Source organism: Colletotrichum chrysophilum, assembly GCF_026319265.1.
Source record: "Colletotrichum chrysophilum strain AFK26 chromosome Unknown scaffold_94, whole genome shotgun sequence".
Classification (NCBI taxonomy): domain Eukaryota; kingdom Fungi; phylum Ascomycota; class Sordariomycetes; order Glomerellales; family Glomerellaceae; genus Colletotrichum; species Colletotrichum chrysophilum.
Window position 1 is genome coordinate 96856 of NW_026517381.1, and position 21728 is coordinate 118583.

Consider the following 21728-nt stretch of genomic DNA (forward strand, 5'->3'; position numbering starts at 1 on the left):
GGGCTCAGCTACGAGGGATGATGGACGGCATTTTATTCTCGGTCAATATTTATGATATTCTACTCAGGCGAACTTATCCATTACTTTGGATCACAATGGGGGTTAGAGACTCCAGAATTGACTTCAGTCTGAGACACTAGCGACGTACACAGCGAACTCGTGATGATGGGAATATCACACGAATGTGATACCATAAAATGATAGGAATATTGTATTTCCAGGGGTTCACGATTGAGCTAGAATGAAGAAACAAAGAAAGCAAAGCCGACCATGCTAAAGTACGTCTACACATTGCGAGGCCCGTCCGCGGCGGCTGCCGCAGTAGACACGACCACGGGGTCGACAGTTTTACCGGGCGAATCGACGGACGAGTTGTCATAGTCGATCTTTCTGTGGTTCACGGGGCGCTCAGGAACCAGTAAGACAGCCCAGGAGGTCGTTGGAACGCAGATGACGAACATGACGAAGGCAACAACCAAGTTGACCATGGGAGAAACCTTGACGGCGCCAATTCCAAATGCCAAACACGAACCAATGGACTCGAATGACCTGACGAGACCAACGCCCAGAGTCAACGTCTCAATGTCATCAAAGAAGGTGCCCATGATCCAGTAGACAAACATATAATGAGACTCGTTCATGAAGCTAGTACCTTGTTTAGCATGTGTTTCCCTAAGGATATAGAAAGCCATCAAGACTTACCGGAAGAGGACGTTGACAGCAAAACCCCGTCCGAAGCCAGGCGAAGCCCAGTCCAGGGTCACCTTTGGCACGGTATCCTCGTACAACTTCTCATTGGCCGTTTGCCAGGCAAAGAGCGCCAGCATGATGACTGAGAAAATTGCCCAGGTGATCTTGGCAAGCTGAGGACGGCTGAAGCACTTGAGGTCGTAGAACCATCCCCAGAACATGTTTGCAGCCGATGCAGCGATGCCAGAAGTCAGAGCACCGAGGGTTCTGGCGCGAACGGAGAAATACTTGGTGAGGTATATGCCCTGGTAGGTGCTGTTCCAGTTGAAACCGATGAGAATAGGGATGAGAAGGAAGAATTCCTTCTTTTTCATCAAACCCCACCACTTGCGGAACTCTCCCATGACTGCCTTCTTCTGAGCAGGGTCAGCCACCCTTCTTCCATCGCGATGGATAACCTTTTCGGGGGGCGATACGAGCAAGGCGAGGGGAAGTCCAAGACACTGGAGCGCAATCAGGACAAGGTAGGTGGAGTATCCGACCTTTCCCCGCTGGCCGTTCTTGGAGTTCAGTGAGAGTTGGATCGACGCGCCGATGAGCTGCCCAAGCTCACGGAGACCAAGCCAGATACCGGCTGTATGACAGTCAGCAGCTATATCACATCTTCGAAACAACAGAGACTCACTGAATTTTCCTCGATCCTTGATATCGGCGTATCCAAGGGCCATTGCACCTTCTGCGGCCCAAAGAGCCGAGGCGCCCACTCCACCTAATTAAAAGCGACTATTAGCTAGCTATTTATATAGTTAAGGAAGTATATAGTAAAATATCTCACAGGTTGCACCTCCAAACAAGACAAACCACTCAACGCCGTAACGGTTGTTGACATACATCGATGCCGAGTAAGGCGCATAGCCAAGAGTACCGATGATAAGAACATTCTTGAGGCCAATCTTGTTGGCTAGGATGGCAAAGATAGAGCAGCCAAACACCATAATGCCGAATGTGAGCGCATTGGAGCCGTTGACCAGGTATGGCTCTTGTTGACCTCCAGCGCCAGTACCTAGATAGTATCGTCAGTGGATGATCATACCCAACATACCCAAATTTGAAGCGTCCACCTACTATTTAGAGCGTTCCAGATACCGGGCTGAGTGAACGAGATCAGACCAACGAGGATGACGTTGAATAACGGGCTGCGGTACCAACGGGTGAACCGCGACATGGGTTTCGTAGGCTGAACATCCTGAACCTCGTGATCGCCCTCCTCAGGCTGCTTCGCAAGATCGGTCGACATGGCGATTCAGCTCCTTCGTCCCGACGGAGCGGATGAGTTCATGCAAGTACGGGAAACGGGGACACATGGAGGTGGCCCGGAACACTCTTATTTATTCCACCCTACAACACCCAAATGATCTTCCGGCATGCACTCATTTTTCACTCATCAGTCCCCAAAACCAAGGGTCTGGACGGCCAACGTCCGCGCTGTAGCATCCCATCTTATTTTTTCTCCGCATCGGGCTCCGCTCCCCATTAGATACCGGCTCGGTGCGGGATTGGTCGCCAGCGCTTCGGGATGCCTGTGAAAGGTTTGGTTTGCGTGACGTTATTGGAAATCGCTATGAGACAATCCTGGGCGGCGCGCCTGGCCAATGTCTTCCATCCCTGAAGAAGACCGCGGTGTTGGGCCGGCGGCGTGGATGACCGGCGGGCTTTGGGTGGAAAACGCTTAAAAAAACGTGGAATTGATGGGGTCGGCTTGGGGCCGACATCGCGACGTGCTTACAAGGGTGCGATGGCGACATCAACAAAGCGGATGGCGACCCCCACAGCTCTTCTTTTGCCGGGATAAGTCCGCATGTGTCAGGAGGAAGATTTAAGGTGTCAGGGCGGCCTGTGATGATGGAAAAGAAAGCGCGGAAAGTGCTCTCCGAGTTTATTTCAACATCATTGATGTCCAAATATGGTAATCTGACAGCAGGAGTCCTCAGTATGGGGTCCGTGAACGTGATCCTCCGGCCGATTTCGTCCGGCCCCACAGCCAGCGTCCACTCCGTTGCGGTATGCTCCTTGGCTACAGCCGAGCCGAGTACCCACATAACGGAATTCGTCGCCGAGATTAAAGGGCCTTTGCTTTGAAACGCTCATGGAGCGGTTTACTTTGTTGATTTTCATCCGAAGAACGCCTCAGAGTCGTCGTGGCTGAACTCTGGATATTATTGATCTTATTAATCCAACATCAACTCATCCACACAATGAACATGACTGCGATTGCCTGCCGGAAAGCACATGGAACTAGACCCGGTTTCTTGCATCACCGCCGCACCCGGGCAAAACATACATGGCTTCTGGATTAGGGCACAACAAAGATTGCAATCGTCAGAGCCCCGGTTCCATGTACTTAACGTCGTGACATAGATGACACCATGTGATCTTCTCCGATGCCGCTAGTGATCATCCATCTTCTACCAAACTTCATTTTGCAAGCTTACAGTGGACTAACACTAGATCGCGACGACTGAATTTGAAAATTGCAAGGACAAAGGCCCTGACTTCGAAGCTATGACGCAAGCCCTCCACGAAACGACCATGTCAACTCGCCCAGCATGCCACCACTACACATATAGATACTCTCGCTGGTACACGCTCACAGTGAAATATTTCGGCGGGAAGACTCTGTTTTGTTTGATAGCGCGAACTGTTTCAACGCCACAGGACGTGAGTCCACGACGTCCCCGAAGGAAGAAAGTCAACAACGGATTGAGGCAGGCATAAACACTATGTTCCCGCCGCACCTGTTGACGAATATGCGTCGTGGTTGGCGACCATGGCGGTTCAATTTCGTCGTGACACGTTTGTTACATGGAGTGGCCCACCCATGTCCTTACACGTGCGACGTCAACCACAAGCACATCTACCGGCTTAATTCGATTTACATTACTCTTGTGTTGTTCGACATTGCCCAATGACTTCTAAGGAGATCACCACACTGTTTGCGACTCCAAATGGACATATTCTATCCGTGTGACATCCTGGATTGACGGTGGCAAAGATATATGACCAGCCTCTCCGAGCGCGAGCATATGGGATGGTTTCGTTTCGACAGGGGCTTAACAAGGTTATAGAAAGAAGCTGTTCGAAATCCGTCGTATAGCTGCCAGCCATGCTGTCCTTCTGCAGGAGAGGACAGACTGGCGGGGAACACATCGTCGGGAATCTAACACAGTTCCTGGCCGCTCTTAGCGGAGATCTAAGTTTTGTGCTGGGGTTTAGAAAATAGGAGGCAAAATACTCTTTCAACCACTCCGAAAGGGTAATCTGCGAATGGCGGGGACAGAGACGAGTTAAATCGAAATGAGCTAGTTCACCGACGAGACAATGTCCATGACATCGATGGCTTCCGCCTCCAAAAGCGGAACCTATACTAGTCTCACTATGGCCATGACGTTTCTGAGAGCAGTGTCAGAGTTCGTCCCGTAGGCTCTGACTGTCTTGCAGCCGTATTTTTACTACTGCATAGGAGGTGACTCAACCTCAGTAGTACTTTACAGCATATGCGTGGAATTGACATCTGTGATGAGTTCACATGCTACTACTGAACACAAATTAGTGACAATTGTCCCAGTAAGTTTCAGTAGAATACTCTTGGACTTTGGGCGACCTGCCAAACTACGGAGTCAATGATAGCACTTCCTTGAGCGGTGGACCGAGAGGCAAAATCCGGCAAAATCCAGATTGAAGTTGATTCTTCTCTCACAGTCGACGATGCTACTTATGGGCCATATGCCAGTGCTTCTGAGGCTCGATTCCGAGGCCGTCGTACTTACTTCGGACTCAGCGAGGTTCCCGAGGCTCTCGGTCATGTTTCCAAGCACTTTGTCAAGCCATTCCCCACATACCCTTGCAGTAGCAGCAGCGGTGAACTTCTAGGCCGTCTAATCAGCGTGAAAAGGGCTGCCCCAGTCGATGCCAAACTCTGATAGAGGACTCCATGGTAGACCACAGTCGGATCCATGACTCGTGATAGACCAAAGCCCAATCCAGGGATTGCATCTCGTGACCAGTACCGTAAGACCCATTCGATACCGACATATGTGGCCGCGTGGGAACGTGAGTTCCCGAAATCGGTTTGCCAGGGCTTTCAGCATCCGACCACCTTCGCACTATGCCACTTGGCTAATTTCTCAGAAGGATGTAAACCTAATTGACAGCTTGACTGTTATGGAGGAACGTCTGTTAGAACCATGCCGCCCATGGACTACCGCGTCGACCGACAAACGCCAACTAGATTCACACCATAATACAAATCTCTAGGCAGACACAACCAAATGCGGTGATAACGGAGTTCACTCGAGTACACAGAATATCGGAGTGAATGGCTGACTTACGAACATTGGCCAAAGTCTAAGCCGCGACTTCGACCATATGTTCAAACACCAAGAAAACCAGAATGATCTATGCCCATGTTCATGGTTCAAGAGTCATGACTTGCGAAGGGAGCCTATCAATCACCCTGACGCGCAACCAATGAGCAAGGGTGCAAAGGATACTCGTGTAGTTGAGTCTTGACAGGATCGGCTCCCACACACGAATCGACCTACTTTTGAAATTGGACATCAATTTCCTGAACGCACAATTCGTTTGTTGATATTGCCGTGGATACTTCTTACTCACGCACTCGGTTCCCCCTACTCTAAGTTCGAGCATCTGGCGAGGCAAGTGTTTACTATAAAGGACGGATTTATAGCTTCCCAACGAACTGAAATCCAACTACTTACTCCCGTGACAGACTGTTCATCACTTCCATCTACACAGATACTACTCACAATGAAGTTCACCATTCTCATGTTTGCCGGCGCCGCAGCTGCTTTCGTCAAGTGCGGAACGCCCTCAAACGACCAGGTCAGCCCCTTCCCTGTACTCACGCTGATCTTCAATTCAGCGAAAATCATCAGGCAACTAACCACAACGTTCAATAACAGTTGAAGGGAGGATGTGACGACAATCAGGCAGGTGGATGCGAGATGTGGTGCGGCAAGCGTGTAAGCAGCTCATGAACCTTTGAGCGTAGTGATCCATTGTTACGAGTTTTCATATAGTGCCCGAGCAGTAACTTCCCCGTTTGCATTCCGTAAGTCACTCACAAGGCCGTTTTACGTGTCGCATGGAGTACTGATACTCGAGCAGGAAGGCGAATAAGGATTATGACTGTGTCTACGCACGCACCTAAACGGAGGAGATACAAAGACCGAGCAATTTCCATGCAAGAGGCTTTGCCTGATAGCTCATGGGAAGCGCCATTGGATGGCTGCAGAAAGTGGTGGGTACACGCAAGTTGGTAGGAACAATTGCATGCAGAAGTGTACATATTCGATTCTCCATTACTAGTATTATTTTCGGCCTAATGACACATCCATATATGCAAATGCCCTAATCATATGATTCATTTTTTTTTCTTTCAGCCTCCGGTAGAAATGATTGCGACCGCCCCTGAGGAAAACAAAATCGGAAAAGATGTTTTCCCACATCGACACACTACCGGGTGGTCTCAACATTGAACGTTTGTTCACGCCGGTGAAGTAAGGTCCTGACAAAAAGTAGCCTGGCCAGCCTGGTTATTGCCACAGTCAGTGCACATTCGTGAGACCGGACAATTAAATGATAACTCATACCACATTGAGTGTGCAGCATCTTGGCCGACGTGAACCATGAATGAGGCAAGCCGTGTTGAGAGCGGTCAGAGAAGACGTGTCAGGCACGGTTGTGAGATTCGAGGTAGCTATACTCGGCAATTAGTCCATGGCGCAAGTGTAAGATGATGAAGTGAGTTGCGAGCTTACGAGGAGCACAGTCCATGGTGGTGAGGCCGTCCGCATCAGTACGGCAGCAAAGTGGGGTGCCCAAGGTGCAGAGCTCAGCTCCCGAGTCTCCTTCGCAGACATCTGGCTCGCTGGTGCTTTCGCCGGTTTGCCTTGGTACTTTGTTTCCAGCCGGAGCCGCAATAGCGAACGCCGCCAAGGCTGCGAAGAAGATGATGGTTGATCTCATTGGAACAATACTGAAAGAAAACGTCGGATGGGATGATGGCCAACGAAAGGGGAACTGATGACAAGGAGACTTGAAATAGAATGGCTTGTCGAGTTACGGTGCGAGCACGAAGTTATATGTCACAGATCGGTTGAAAAAATTGCGAAGGGCCTCTTGCCTGGCAATGCTATCTTGATAAACGGCCGAGACAGCATTAGCCCAAGTCATGTCTTATCGGCGAGGGAATGTCGCTCGGCAGTCGCAAGGCCCCTCTTGGCAAAGGAATTGACCTTAAGCAGACGTTCTTCAAACGGCTGTGGAGATTTTGCAGCCACCAGAATTCAGTTCACAGCCCTAGCTACGGCGGTGCACTCAGAATCGGTGTATGGAGGCTGAACCAAGTAACCGACACCCGGGATGCTGACCGTTGACGTGGCTGAGACAACCCGGAAAAGGGCCGGATTATGGAGTGCCACTCTCAAATGTAGGCCCGATACTGGTGTATTGACCCCTTGGCTCGGACGGCAAGTAAGGAGGGAACAAGTCGAAAAAGCAAGGTTTGCTCCCAGGGATGCTACTTCGTGGCGCCGTTGCAAAGTCACTGACGAATCAGTGATATAGTGTGTTGATGATCTGGATTTCGGAAGTCTCAGGCCGTATATATTCCGTCAGTCAATAGAGATTTCCAGGGGGTGCACGCAGAACGTCCACGATGTTGAAATATCACGAGAATAAATCATCTATGTTTATTGAATCTCGCAGAGGTCTCTTCAAAACACAATCTCGATCGTCTGAATGCATCTGCACCTCCCAAAACGCGTACTAATGTCGTCTACCACGGTTGGACCCCATTGGCCCTGACGACTTTCCCAACATCTTCGTCTCTGCTACCCTCGACCACATCCTTGATGAATCTTCCAGCTTCGGCCGGGTCTCTTGCGCCCATCTACCGCACCGTTAGTAGGCTCCCTTGGAAAAGTGCACGAAGCTTCCTAACCTTCTTCATCTCTTCTGCGCCAACACCACCAATACCTGTGGCTACATAGCCTGGGTTGATACCCCAGACCTTGACCCCATCATTCAGAAGAGTCCGATGCCACTCACGCATGAGCATGTTCAGCCCCGTCTTCACCGATCGATACAGCGGGATTGCCTCCGGGGTGTTCTTGGGCCAGCCCTTCGACGGACTGGCATTGAGCGCCCGGAGCTTGGGGACCGGAACATTGACCAGCCCGCTCTCGGTCAAGGAGCTGGTCCCGCTGGTGATAAATATGAGACGCGGGTCGGGCGACTTGAGGAGCAAAGGCATAGCTTGAGTAGTCAGAACATGCGTCCCCGTGACGTTCACATCCCAGCTGGCGTTGAAGCCCTCGCGGATGCTCATCTTTCCGGCAGCAATGTCGGCATCGTGGAGGACGCCGGCGTTGTTGACCAACACGTCCAGCCGACCAAATCGGGACTTGATGTCCTGGACCGCGGTCTCGATGGATGAGTCTTCGGATATATCAAGTTGGACAGTGCTCAGATGAGAGTTGCTCTCAGAGATCTGGCCAATGAGGCTCGCGGTAGCATTCTCACCCTTGACGACGGTGCGGCAGCCGATGATGATTTGATGAGGCCAGGGGGATGCGTAAAGGGCCTTGACCACCTCAAGACCGAGGCCAGTGTTGCCTGCATATGTCAGAATTTAGTCCATTAACAAGATTCAACGACGTACCTCCAGTCACAAGAACGATCTTCTTATCGAATGCCATATCTAGAAGGGGGGGGATGACTTCGCTGATCTAGACTGTGACGACCAGCACTCTTCTGATCTTCCTACTATCAATCGTCTTGTATTCCATAGACACCTTGCTACCTTATATACACGAAGTCTCGGCTTTGTATCCATATTAAACGGATGTACTGCCTTATCACAGGAAGCGCACATCTCCAACACGGCGCCGAGCTCTCAGCTCTCCCAGTTCGTAGCTCGATAATCCGAGGTCGAATCTGGAGCCGTCGGCAATAAGCTGCATTGTATCCCGTGATCGGCGTCTATGTCTCCCGACATTTTGCTTTTCTCCAAGTTCAAGCCGGATGGTCGGCAGGCCTGATGTCCGGGCCGGCACCTCAACGGACGGCACTGTTCGGGGTCCGAGTGCCCCACAGTCGGCCATTTCGCTCTCCGGTGACGTCAGAAAGTTCGCTCCGGTGTAATCGTATCGCCGACATCAACCAACACGAAGTCTGCCCTTGACATGGGCTGTGACTAATCTGATATGGATTTGTCAAGATGGTTAGTACTGCAGTGAGTGGTTGGTAGGTCGCGGGGATTATAAAACCAACGAGCAACGGAAGAGGGAAACCAATGTTGGCAATCTTCAAACCACAGCAGCAAAGAGAAACGGAATCATGTCGCAAAAGAAGATCATCACTGTTCTTGGTGCCACCGGAAAGCAGGGAGGCTCAGTTGTTGAGACCTTCCTCAACGACCCCAAGCTGAATTGCGACTGGACGGTCCGCGGCGTCACTCGCGACACCAGCAAGGAAGCCTCTCAGCGCCTGTCGGGTTTGGGAGTCGAGATGGTTTCGGTAAAGCAGCCGTCTCGAGACATTGCAGCGATGCATCGAATTGCTGACCATGACAAAGGCGGATCTGAACAACAAAGATTCACTCGTGAAGGCTTTCAAGGGTTCATACGCCGTGTTCGCCGTGACCAACTACTGGGAGTCGCTGGACATGCAGGTGGAGATCCAGCAGGGCAAGAACATTGCCGACGCTTCAAAGGTACAAGCAACAGGATACTTACACGAAACGGACGGTGATGCTGATACCAACAGGAAACGAACGTAAAGTTCCTCATCTGGAGCTCGCAGCTCAACATCAAGAAGCTTTCCATCGGCGTGCTGTCTGACCTTTACCATTTTGACAGCAAGGCCATCGTGGAAGAGTACATTCGGGAGCTCGGCATCACGGCAACTTTTTTCCTGCCGGGTTTCTACATGTCCAACATCCCTGGTGGCATGTTCCGGCCATCAGCGGAGGACGGCGCTTGGATATTCGCTCTCCCCATCCCTCCCACCGCCATCTTCCCCATGTACTACACCGGCGATACGGGCAAGTACATCAAGGGAGCAGTTTTACATGAGAAGGAAGTCCTCGGAAAGCGTATTCTGGGTGCGACTGCGTATATGACGGGTCAGGAGATCGTGGACGGGTTCAAGCGGGTGTTTCCCGAGAGCGGCAAGACGGCTCGCTACTACCAGCTTTCAGAGGACCAGTTCCGCGGTGCCATGAAGGCTCAGAATAGCCCGGAGTATGTCATTGACGAGATGCATCAGAACATGCGCCTGCTGGACGAGTTTGGGTACTATGGCGGAGAATCTCTTGAATGGACGCGTCAGCTCGTGGAGGATCCCCTGACTACTTGGGAGGAGTTTGCTAAGGCTCATCCGGATTTTGCTTCAGCGAGACAACTTGAGTGGGCATGATTCTTGTAGAACCGCCGGTGAGAACTGTGTCAAGTATTTGGCATTATGAAAAGTCTTTGCCCTTACGATGAGTATCCTTGTTCATTCCTCAATATGAACAAGACTGGAAGAATAGGAGCAGGACAAAGCGGGCAAGGAGCATTGAAAGAACGCGGACCATGTATAAAACATGAAACACAATGGAGAACACAGCCAAAGGAATCCTTGTTGTACCGCATTTGTAGTATTCTATCCTTGACTAATTACACCTGGCGTCGTCAAATTGTGACAAGCAGATTCTTCCCTACTCGCGGCCGTCACTTTGCCTTTATCACAGCAACTCCCGCATCCTGTTTCCGCCACTTGACCTTCCTACGCTTAGACACGCTGCCAAGGTAGACGCCGTCTCCGCTTTGGCTGCAGCTGGCATACCTTTGGGGTATCATCAATCTTGGTGCTTTCATCCGACACAGCGCTCTTGCCTAGTTCAACTTCCAAATCTTGATGAATCAGACTCATTGGGTCTGAGACGACTTTTTCTACTGCGTCTCTTGTCTCAGTTGACCAAAATTTGTCAATCAGCTCACTGAGAAGGGGCGTCTCCGGAAAGCTTGATGTCCAGAACTCAAGAACCGAATTATTATCTTGTCGACAGACAGCGACCAGACTGTTGCCCTTCCCGGCACTGACTTCTCGTCGAAGTAAGGAAAGCAGACTCTCGAACCTTGAGAGATCATTCTGACGCTGTTGCTCCCATTGCTGGAAGAGAGGCTCGCAGTTGACACGCTTGATTGCCGAAAACTCGCCGCCTTTATGGATGCCGTTGACGAGGTGCATTGTCCTTCCGAACCACATCTGGTCGATGACTTCAGACAGCCTCAATTTAGGTCTCGCTTTCATCTCGACCAGATCGGAAGGAGGGTTTCCGGTGCCACACTGTAAAACTGTAGTCTTCTGTCTTTTCTTCTTGCTAGTGCCGATGAAGGATCTGTGGTCGCGAGCGGGCTCAAATTCGCGGGCATCATTGACTGATGAGACGTCGACTTCCTTCACAACCTTTGCCTCCACAGCTGTCGAATCCCCGGAAAGCGTAGGCGAAGCGGCCGGAGCGGGCTGGGCTGCGTCGACCTCATGGCGAACGACGAGGCTGAGGTCACCGAACTGGTATCGAATTGCGCGATGGTGCGAGAGGCTGCCCTTCATGTCCTTGGCGTGCTCCGTAAATTCCTCCTCGAACGAGTGACCGAAAGAGTAGAACTTCCGATAGCCCATGCTGTATTGGTTGTTCTTCTCTTGGCGGGTGATGAAGAGTGTGTTTCTGACCATGTGTAACTGGACCCTGAATGAGTCCTTCTTCCCGCCCTTGACGAAATCGAACAATTGTCTCAAGCTGTTCCGGTTCACGACCACATCCACCGAGCGAAACGTTGGAGGGGAAACGTCGGCCTCAATAGCCCTGAACATCGGTTCAAAGGGCATGTTCGAATTCATAAAAGCATTGATATCGATATGGTAGGTGCCCTTGTCGGGATTTATCTGGAGTGGAAGGTTGCGCTGAATCAAGGCGGGAGCGGCCCCTGAAAAGGTCAGCGAAGGCGTTAAGGTAGGTGAGAAGTGAGATGCTGACCAGGAACCATGATCGTATTCTTGTTCAGCCAATTGTAAGACGTCACCACTTCGAAGCCGGCGGTGGAAGAAATTGATGTGCGATCTGGGGTCTGGTGCTGGATGGACCGAAGGTCAAGTGAACCAGTTTGATGGCCTAGTTGCCGGTACAGCCAATAATCTTTGGCGTTGATCTCCGCGCCGGCAGGGTTTGTAGTGATGGGGGTCCAATTCTTGACTGCCTTTGTGGCAGGGGCATCCGATGCGGGTGAGGTTGTGAAGGAGATTTGTGAGCTGTCGTGGTCGTTGGGATGCTGAGACTTGAGACGCTTCGATGAATGTCCTGCGATATCGTCATCGTCCTTGCCATAGCGGTCCTGCTTGTACTCGCCGCCTTCTTTCTTGCTGTCGTTCTTGCTGCCGCTCTTGCTGTCGTTCTTGTCATCGTTCTTGCCGTCATTCTTGACATCGCTCTTGTCGTCACTCTTGCTGTCGTCAATGATCTGCTGCTGCTGCAAGCGCCTCTGACGATCGCGCTTTCGCTTTCGTTGGTTTGGTCCAGCCATCTTGGGATGCGGAAGGAACGTTGGGGGCGGCGGTTGTGGTCGGGATGGTGCGATGGTTTGGGGAGGTGAGGCAGAAGGGGAAAAGAAGAAGCAGACGACCTCGGCAAGGTACTGGCGTAATGAGCTGCAGTTGGTCAAAAGGCAGAGGTGAAGACGAGGAGGAAGGAATGGGTGGGGCTTGGCGTATCATGCCTTCCCAAGTTACTTGCTTTCGCCTGGCCTGCAGACAAATGAGGTAGGAACAGGATTTTCACATGAGCCTGCAACTATCGGTCACGCAGCACGCTTCAACACGCATAGCCTGCGTGCCACGATAGCCAGGTGATCAACTTTGTCACCAAAAAGGTATTATCAGAGGTGACGGGATTCTAGGATGGGAAGGGAGTAGTACACAGAACAAGGTAAGATTTTAAAAAAAAGAGCAAAAGCTCGGGACTCGAACTTGCGAGGTTCGAGCCCTTACGAAAGCGGATTTCTACCTGGTTGTTTAGAACCGCTCGGCTACTGCGGTGCTCGCAGACTAGGTGCAAGACTCTGCTCGTTGGGTCAGACCCTGGAACGGGAGACCACCGCAGTTGTTCCAACTATATAGGAACAAAGGTGGTGACCCACCACACATGCTCCCCTCTGACCACTGGATCGTTCAACACAGTCGCAGACGTGGATTGCACAAATGCAAATACAAAACAAACATGTCTCTAGAATATTAAATGTGCAGATGATATTTCTGTAATGCGCCTTGTAATACATCAAGCTAACGGCCTGCGCTCTGGGACCCGAGTTCTGTCACTGACCCTGTATCTGGTCTGGGTCGAGCTCCTGACGTGCAGGCGAAGGCACTGAAGCGGAGGGAACAAGATCCGTTTACGCCACGGGAGACAAATACCAGGCTCAGCTCCATGCACGTCTGTGCCCCTTCAGCAATTGGTGGACGCAGTGTGGGAAAAGAAGAGAAAGGAGAGTGGGCGCGGGTAGTGGTAACGGCGGCGGCAGCAGACGCCGGGTTTCACTCCGGGAGTTTCGCTGGACTGTGACTTCAGCATCCACATTGTCTGATAGTAAACCTCTTCCCATTATTCTACGTTAATGTTGTAATGACTTCTAACACTGTTAAGCTCTTGCTTCTGCCGCGGCTTCCTTGCATAGTTTCGCTTTGCTTCTATGACTTTCCTCAAGACATGGCCTGGCAATGAATGCATTGCATAGTAAACTACGCGTAAGAATTGTGCGGTAATGTCGGGCAAGAAGGACGTGATATCAAAATCGTGGAAAGCGGGAAGACTGACGGTCTAGACAAATGTTAGAAGAAGGTGGGAAAACGGAGTGAGGAACAAAAGGAGAGGGTGGGGCTTAGCGCTTCCTACCTCCCTGACTTCCCTAACTTCACTTCACCTAGGCTTTAGACAATTAAAAGAGGAGCAGATATTTTCTTTATAGCTGCAGCTCACTTAGGCGTAAAAAGATGTTAAATACCTACTAACCTAAGTAAATAAGCGTTTCATTAGAATTCTAGACTTAGAAGCAAAGCTAAGTATTATTAGAGAAGGAATATACTACTAGTTACTCTTATGTTAAAGGTTTAAGTAAAATGAGGAAAAACAGAAGAAACAAAAGCTTAGGACTCGAACTTGCGAGGTTTGAGTCCTTACGAAAGATTTTCATGCTCTATATTTTATACCGCTAGGCTACTGCGGTCGCTCTTGCGTGGAATGCTCGTGAGAACGGGAAGGTCCTGCGGTCTTCGCGACCATATTGAAAGTGTCGGTTAGGTGCACCCAGTTTTACTAATTCAACACAATTATCACCTCAAGGGCCCACGACGTCAGCAATTAGGTTGTCGAAGTCGGCGCCATCTTGGACCTTGAATCGCTTCGCAGGATGCTCTCCGTTGTTACTACCAGAGGCCTTGAGGCCGCAGCTGATATTTCCGTCTTCGCCGTCGCCCTTGTCTTCGTTGCTGTCGCCGCCGTCTTCCTTGTTCCCGCCGTCATTGTTAATAATAGGTTGCTGCTGCAAGGGCCTCCCGCGCTCTTGTTCGCGCTTGCGCTTTCGTGCGCCTACTCGAGCCATTGTGTGGTGATGGGAAAGGGAGGGGACTTTAGGCGAGAGCGAGTGTCGTGATGGAGGAGTGGTGACGAGGGACACGGGACAACGGTAGCGGAGGATTGTGAATCGTAAGAGGGTGGAAGGCGGGCTTGGACTGGCAGGGTACCTTACGTTGCGTTACATTTGACACCGCGAGCAGGAAGCGAAATGGATTTTCATCTAAAAGGCAGAAGGCACGGCCATACCCAGGTCGCAGGATTTTAAGACTTGTATGCAAGAGGTTGCGATCAGCTCAAAAGAATCGTAACGTATTTATATCAGTACACTTCCCTCATCAATGGACGTTCAAGTCGAATGCAAGAGGCAGAACGACAGATCGGCGGAAGAAATGAAGCGAGAAAAGTGCTTTAAAAATAGCAAAAGCTCAGGACTCGAACTTGTGAGGTTCGCACCCATACGAAAGATTTCCTGCTCGGTTGTATTAACCCGCTCGGCTAAGGCGGTCGATTATACTTGGCTCCCATCCTGTGGGAGACTGCCAGCTGCAGTCACTACTGCTACTATATAGGAAGTCGTAGTTGAGCTGACCCACCACACCCGGCTGAAAGGCTGCCGCTACAACATCCAGACCGACAACATCCAGTCCGAAGCAACTGCGGGAGTGGTTTCCTAAAGCCAGCCCTGCAACCCAATCGTAAACTTCTGCGCATCCCTCTCCAACTCTCCCCTCATCGCCTTCAACTCTTCCACATCCCAGTTCGCATGCACGAACCGCCCATTCAGGAATCTAGCCTCCTCGCTCACCGCCCAGACCACAAAGTCGCCCGGCAGCGCAATGTCGTCGTACACCAGCCCCAGCTCCTCCACGCGCGGCGCAAACTTCTCCGACATGGCGGTGCCGCCAATCAGACCCGGGTGCACCTGCAGGACGAACATGCCGGGGTTTTCGTCGTGGAAGTACTCAAACATCTTGGTCGCGGCGCTCTTGGACGCGCGGTAGGAGGAGAAGCCGGGCATGTACGGCAGGTGGATCGCGGCAGTCGAGATGTGGATTACGCTGGCGTTGGGGGCGGCGAGCGGGTGGAATGCGCGCAGGAGGTTGAAGTTGCCCTTGACGGTAACTTCGAAGGCGCGCCACCAGTCGGTAGCGTCGGAGTCTGGGATGGTTTTGAGGTCGGACATGTAGCCTGCGTTGGCGACCAGGATGTCAATCTTGGAGTTGATGGCATCGTGGAAGGACTGCAGGGCGGAGTGCGTGGCTTCGACGGAGGTGATGTCGGCGGCGTAGAGATGGACTTTGACGGAGGGGTTGAGAGCTTCGATGGCGGACTTGGTGGTCTCAAGAGAGGCGGTGCTGCGACCAAGGAGACCGAGAGTCGCGATGTTGGACTTGGCGAGAGACTGAGCTATGGAAGCTCCAATGCCTGCGCCGCCACCAGAGATGAAGGCGTGTTTGCCTGCGGTCGAGAGGGATGGGAGGAAAGGGGAGATATCCGCGTAGGGCTTCTGGTGGTACGTCTTTGTGGGAGATGGGAAAGACATGACTCGTATTGTTTCAATTGCTTTTAGTCAAGGCAGTTCGTGGGTTTTCATGTTGTTACTTTGTTGAGAACGACGAGCAGATACAACGTCTTTAATCCTGTCTTTGTTGCCCATCGCCGAAAGACAGGTTGATAGAAATAACATCGGCAGCTTGACAACACCGTTATCCTCTTTACAAAATCATGTAATCCTTTCAACGGCTGATGGATTGCTTCGTGGATTGCAAAGCAAATCCCATTACGAACATGGCAAGACACGATGGTCCGATAACGTTGGAAGACGGGATCCGGTCGATGTTGCGCCGACTCCACTTCAGGAGACGCCAAGCACCCGACCCGGCCCCATTCCGCCGATAACGTTATCCGGCTTGGGATCAGGCCGGCCGGCTCAGGGGCGCAACGTTAGCCGCTAGAAATGCTTACGCAGCATGTCTCTAGCTTCCGCGCTTACGAAAGGGGTTCCGTTTGTTAATCTGGCTTACGAGTCACTCGTAAGATGGCTGGGTGAAGCGGCTGACTATTCGGCCGATGACATTTGCGATCATGAGCGAAATGGCTCTGAGAATCAGGTGCGAACTGGTTCGACAGCATTTATGGGACAAAAGGGATAAATGCGACCGTTTTCCTGCGGATTCCTCGTTGCGACGAACAGTCTTGGAACACCCCGGAACGGCCCCCGCATTTCAAGATCCCTACCCCTGGCGATCGGTCCTCAGCGGCGAGACCAGCTCCAAATGCATGCAAGGGGTGACATTCCGGTGACCACACCTACACTTTGCATTCCAAAAAGAAACTCCTCGAAAAACTCAACCATGGACATTCTTTTTCTTTGCTTCCATCTTCCGAATTTCTCCTGAAGAGCCATCCGTGCGCGGGTGGGGATGCCGAACCACGCAGCATCCGAGCGGCCTGATTTAGCTTCCGCCTTGGGCCGAACTATTGATGTGACGGTGGGATCTACGACGGTGACAACTGAGCTAACCTTCCATCCTCATTTAAATACACGCGAAAAGATACCACCAAACGCGTCTTGTCTAGTCATGAAAGGGGGGCCCGGCCACAACCCCTCTGCGATGCTCTGGAATGCAGCGTTGGCACATAAGGGATGAACCCTCCCGCGTGGGAAAACTCTAAAAATTCATTCACCCTCACCCGCAGTCCTTCGTTTTCCTTTCTCTGTTTTCGCCATGGGGATTCGCTCGAGAGGCCGCTTCAGTCGCAGCCCTACGCTCGCCAACCACAACATGGGCATCATCGGAGTGTACCCGGCGCGGCGCTTCGGCCGCTTCACCAATGCCGCCGCGGTAGGCGTCTTTTTCCTGTTCATATGGGTGTTCCGTGAGCAGCTGCGCCTCGACCGCGTTGGTATGGATTCGAGCATTGTGCCGTGGATCCCGCGCATGTCGCATCAGGACATCTTCGACTTTGAGCCGGTCAATTCGGAGGTCATTCGGGCGGTTTGCGACAAGACTGAGTGGGATGCGGGGAAGGCGATGCAGGTCGTGTTCACATGCGACAACAACGTCGGCGGGATCGGGAGCATCCGCAACTCGATCCTGAACTGCGTGCGATACACGATGCTGGCCGGGGGCTCGCTGGTCATGCCGCGCATCTTCAAGCGCAACGACTCCGACATCTCTCACATCCGGACGGGGCGGCGGCAGGAGATGGAGTACCTCTTCGACAGGCAACATTTCATCGACTCGCTGCACCTCTCGTGCCCGCAGCTGCGGCTCTACAACGACACGGACGAGGTCTACGAATCCCTCGGCCCCGCGCGCACATGGTCCCTCGGGCTCTTCCCGGAATCCCTCGTCGACGAGGACAACATCCCCAGCACAGGCATCGAGCACCCGGAAAGGTGGCAGGCGCAGCTGCACCGCTGGCTCGACGACATCGACAACACCACCGACATCGCGCCGACGGGGCTGCCCACCGAGGGTCCGATGATGGTGGATCTCGGGCGGTCGTACCTCACGTTCCCGATCAACAGCGACGGCGAGCTCTTCGCGACGACATTCGGCAACATCCTCAAGTTCCGCGCGGACGTGCGGCAGCTTGCGACCGCCACGATCCTCAGCATCGACCGGCACTTCTTCGGCGCGCACCTGCGCACCGAGAAGGACGCGCTCGATAGCTGGAACTCGGCGGATCCGACGTGGGAGTGGTCCGAGTACAGCAAGCAGACGGACGCCTTCTTCGACCAGGCGGGCCGGTGGGACCTGTCGGTCATGTACGTCGCGTCCGACAATGAGACGCAGGTGGACATGGTTGAGGCAGATGCGGAGCCGCGCGGGGTGCGGGTCGTGACGAAGCAAAACCTGCTGATGGGGAAGAACCGCAAGATGCTGGATGCGTTGACGTGGGATCAGAAGGGCATGATCGACTTTCTGGTCATGTTGGGCGCGGCGCAGTTTGGAGGCGTGGGGCACTCGAGCTTTGCTTGGAACGTGGCGCTGAAGAGGCACATTTTCTCGGAGGAGAAGGAAGGGTTCCTGAAGGGGCCGCAGATGTTGAGCGATGAGTTGAGTCAGATTTATGGGACGCCGGGGAAGTATCCCGAGTATGCGTCGTGTTTGTGGCCATAATCTCGTTGCAGGTAGTTGAAAGAAAGTCGGTATCACGATCACGCTCCAATGAAGGTGAAGGGCGTACAGTCAGTGCACTGTGCTTGGACTGTGTCAGACAAAGTCGATAACGTTATTGGCTGATTAATCAAACCTGTCAATCACCACTGAAGACCCAAGTTCTTCCCTCACCACAACGTTTGCTTTATCCCGATAACGTTGAGGTCTTTTCTCTGTCTAAGACCTCAATTGTTTGGCTTTGCGACTTGTTGAGACAGCGAAAAAATCAACATGAGCCCATCCGATACCAACGTGAGACCCTACCGAGTCCGAAATCACCATCTGGCTGGATTACTAATTCATCAACAAGAAGACCAGACGTGAGCGCGGTGTTCTCGCTCAGCGCGAATATCGCAAGCGTCATGCGTCCAAAGTCCAGAAGCTCCAAGATGAAAACAAGAAGTTGAAAGATGTCATTGGGAATATCGATAGGATTCTTCGCCGGCAGGGGGCACTATCGGATGACCTGAGAGCCGCCATGTCAGAAGCCCGCGAGATTGCGGGTATCACAACGGAAGAGCCGGAGACTTCTCCGGACCAAGGTGATCCGCATATCATGCAGTCCATAGAGCAAACCTCGCCGCCGGACCCCGCCCTTGAGAAAGTTATCCGAATCGACCCCCGGCTAGCATCCTCTCTCGTCCCTGATCGTCGTGTGAGCCCTCGCCTAGACTACGGCCTCTGGCTCGACCCGGACCGATTGGTCCGCATACTGGAGCCGCCCGCAGACATCATCCCGTACTTGGGAAGCCGCATGAACACCCTTGCAGGTTGCATCTTCTGGGCGACCATGAACTACACCATCGATCTGTGGAACTCCCGCTCGGAACCTCTATCCACAAGACACCTCGACCGCATGTTCAACCACTCCGAGCATCTCCGGGATCGTCAGTTCCTCTTGTCTCTAGCACAAGCGAGGGTCGATTACAAAGAGAAGGGTTTCATGTATCGAAAGCTCACTGAGCAGTTCGAGCGCAACGCCATGAGCGGCCTTTTCAAGCGCATCAAGGAGGACTACGACAAGCAGGGGCAGCCGAGTAAATGGTGGAAACGCCCCGAAGAGGTCGCGAACTCTGTTCTTGACGTGATGGATGAGAGCCAAAAGGCTAGGTTCCAGGCTGTCATTGATGGGAAGGGGACGAAGGAGGATGCGGTGATGCTGCGGGCTCTTATCACTTGGTTGGCGCAGAACTACATTTGCTTCGGCGACGGACCACGATGGAGCTCGGTGTTTGCTTCGGTGGGCATCGGGAGCTGGGTGAACGAGTTTAAGCGGCGAGAGGCTCTGACTGCCTGAGTGTCAGGGTCCAATTTTAATGAAATGTTCTTGCACGCTGCTGTCTCATAGTCCCATGCGCCAGGCCCTCTCCATGATGTCTTCGTTCTCCTCCGCGTATCTCTCAGTTTCCCACGTGGTCCTCCGTTTCTTCACCTCAGACACTACCTTGTACCTCTTCGTCCAATCATTCTGGCAAACTAGCAGTTGATCCTGCTTCTCAACTTTGAGCCCACCACCGACATCATCAACCACACTACCGTCGCCTTCGATTACCTCGCAAGCGACGAATGCCCGGCGATCATCCAACCAATCCTCGCCGATAAGCATGGCTCCATCCCAGCCCCTCTCCCAGCTTCCGGCGTAGAAATTCACCCTCTTCAACTTCCCGCCGCCGTTCTTCTTCACCAAGAACTCGAACGGCCAGCCGGCGCTGTAGATACCCAGTGCAGGCTCCGCATTGGAAATCGTACCCTTGCTGCAGTCGGACTGATCCTCCATCACCATCATCTCATGCAATCTCCCCAGCCCCATCTTTTCAATATCGAGTTGTCGGCGGCATTCGCTCGCCATCTCGAAGAAGATTGTCGCGTTTTCGAGGTTGGGAAATTTGGTGGCGATGGCTTCGAGGTGGTCCACGGGCCATGTTCTGTTCTGGTTGATGTCGATGGTGAGGGACTTGAGGTTGGGAAGCATGGCGCCCAAGGCGGTCAGCTGAGCGGGACTCATCACTTTCCGCTGTCGATATGTGCTCTCAGGCTCATGCCAGTCGAGACTTGTCAGGGACTCTGCGTGGTGGCGGAGGAGTGTTTCGACAGAAGCCCCCGTCTGGCCGCTGTTTTTCCAGGAGAGATGTTTGAGGGAATTTCGCGGGAGGGCGGCGATCAACTCCTTAGCCCAAGAGCCATACGTCGAGAAGGAATTCAGAGATTTGAGGTGCGGGACGAGAGTCGTAACATTTGGTGTCTGACCGTCTCTGATTGCCAGATGCTTGATTTGGGAGAAGTCCATTGCCTCAAGCCAGAGGTCAAGGTTCGTCATGTTTTTTTGCGCTTCCGACATGGAAAGACCCTTCAACCATGCCCACGCCTTTCCTTCATAGATCCAGTCTGCATACCTATCGAACGTATTGCCCCATCTATGCAGGTTTCGTACCTCCTCCCATGGCCTGTCATTGAAAGCGTAACCTTCCAAATCCAGAGACTCGAGTGTCGAAGGGTAGCGTGAGCCCGAAGGGTGCTCGAGTGGGAAATTGTATCGGTCAGGATGTTCGGAACATCCCAGACTCGTGACGCGGAGTTTCAGACTTCTGATTGATGAGCACTTGGTGAGGGCGTTGTGGACTTCGCTCATGGAGTCGAGGAAGGGGTCGCCAGGCTCGCGTTTACCGTACCAATCGGTCTGGCCTGAGGGTACGACGGTGTCAATGTATGTGGGGCATTTGAAGGGCGGTCGCTCGGTCAATGATGCGGCGGATGATGCGGCGAGGAAGAAGACGGCAAAGGTGAGTAATCTGCGGAAGGTTGAGTGCATGATGGCGACGTGATGACGCTGCCTGGGCTACCCAGACTATGTCGTAGCGAAGGAGGAAAATTGCAACTCGCGCATTCTATGGTGGAACCATATATGTAGCAGTGATGAAATGACACGGTTTCCCATCACTAACATGCCTAATGGTGGGCTGTAATTGAGAGACGTGTTGACTTGACGTTGCGAAATCTCAACATCGACGACCTTGATTGAGCAAGCGACCGAAACAACCCCTGCACCTCTCTAGGCAACCACACAATTTGGGACCAACAGGATGAATGAGCCTTGGCATTTGTGTCTGCACAGACAAAGGACACCATTGCGTTGAAGGAAGCGCTATCCTTCGGTGTGAGATCCTTCGGACTCG

The 21728-nt window shown here is 52.4% G+C and overlaps 8 protein-coding genes across 8 annotated transcripts; 2 read left to right on the forward strand and 6 right to left on the reverse strand.

Moving 5' to 3' along the window:
* Positions 1–284: 284 nt before the first annotated feature.
* COL26b_009617 (uncharacterized protein) lies at positions 285–1987 on the reverse strand (the record flags this gene model as incomplete). Its single annotated transcript, XM_053182339.1, has 5 exons — positions 285–645; positions 703–1324; positions 1376–1459; positions 1526–1753; positions 1816–1987. 5 exons carry the CDS (start codon positions 1985–1987, stop codon positions 285–287), a joined length of 1467 nt encoding a protein of 488 aa, XP_053033719.1.
* Positions 1988–7549: 5562 nt separating this feature from the next.
* COL26b_009618 (uncharacterized protein) lies at positions 7550–8471 on the reverse strand (the record flags this gene model as incomplete). Its single annotated transcript, XM_053182340.1, has 3 exons — positions 7550–7663; positions 7715–8388; positions 8435–8471. 3 exons carry the CDS (start codon positions 8469–8471, stop codon positions 7550–7552), a joined length of 825 nt encoding a protein of 274 aa, XP_053033720.1.
* A 640-nt stretch (positions 8472–9111) lies between these two features.
* Positions 9112–10191, forward strand: COL26b_009619 (uncharacterized protein; the record flags this gene model as incomplete). The annotated part of the gene is made up of 3 exons (XM_053182341.1): positions 9112–9291; positions 9350–9487; positions 9541–10191. The coding sequence occupies 3 exons, from the start codon at positions 9112–9114 to the stop codon at positions 10189–10191; spliced, it is 969 nt and encodes a 322-aa protein (XP_053033721.1).
* A 494-nt stretch (positions 10192–10685) lies between these two features.
* On the reverse strand, positions 10686–12341 carry COL26b_009620 (uncharacterized protein; the record flags this gene model as incomplete). Its single annotated transcript, XM_053182342.1, has 3 exons — positions 10686–10694; positions 10828–11747; positions 11798–12341. 3 exons carry the CDS (start codon positions 12339–12341, stop codon positions 10686–10688), a joined length of 1473 nt encoding a protein of 490 aa, XP_053033722.1.
* Positions 12342–14147: 1806 nt separating this feature from the next.
* COL26b_009621 (uncharacterized protein) lies at positions 14148–14411 on the reverse strand (the record flags this gene model as incomplete). Its single annotated transcript, XM_053182343.1, has 1 exon — positions 14148–14411. One exon carries the CDS (start codon positions 14409–14411, stop codon positions 14148–14150), a length of 264 nt encoding a protein of 87 aa, XP_053033723.1.
* A 645-nt stretch (positions 14412–15056) lies between these two features.
* On the reverse strand, positions 15057–15929 carry COL26b_009622 (uncharacterized protein; the record flags this gene model as incomplete). Its single annotated transcript, XM_053182344.1, has 1 exon — positions 15057–15929. One exon carries the CDS (start codon positions 15927–15929, stop codon positions 15057–15059), a length of 873 nt encoding a protein of 290 aa, XP_053033724.1.
* Positions 15930–17172: 1243 nt separating this feature from the next.
* Positions 17173–19852, forward strand: COL26b_009623 (uncharacterized protein; the record flags this gene model as incomplete). Its single annotated transcript, XM_053182345.1, has 2 exons — positions 17173–18491; positions 18874–19852. The coding sequence occupies 2 exons, from the start codon at positions 17173–17175 to the stop codon at positions 19850–19852; spliced, it is 2298 nt and encodes a 765-aa protein (XP_053033725.1).
* A 45-nt stretch (positions 19853–19897) lies between these two features.
* Positions 19898–21364, reverse strand: COL26b_009624 (uncharacterized protein; the record flags this gene model as incomplete). Its single annotated transcript, XM_053182346.1, has 1 exon — positions 19898–21364. One exon carries the CDS (start codon positions 21362–21364, stop codon positions 19898–19900), a length of 1467 nt encoding a protein of 488 aa, XP_053033726.1.
* Between the last annotated feature and the right edge of the window lie 364 nt (positions 21365–21728).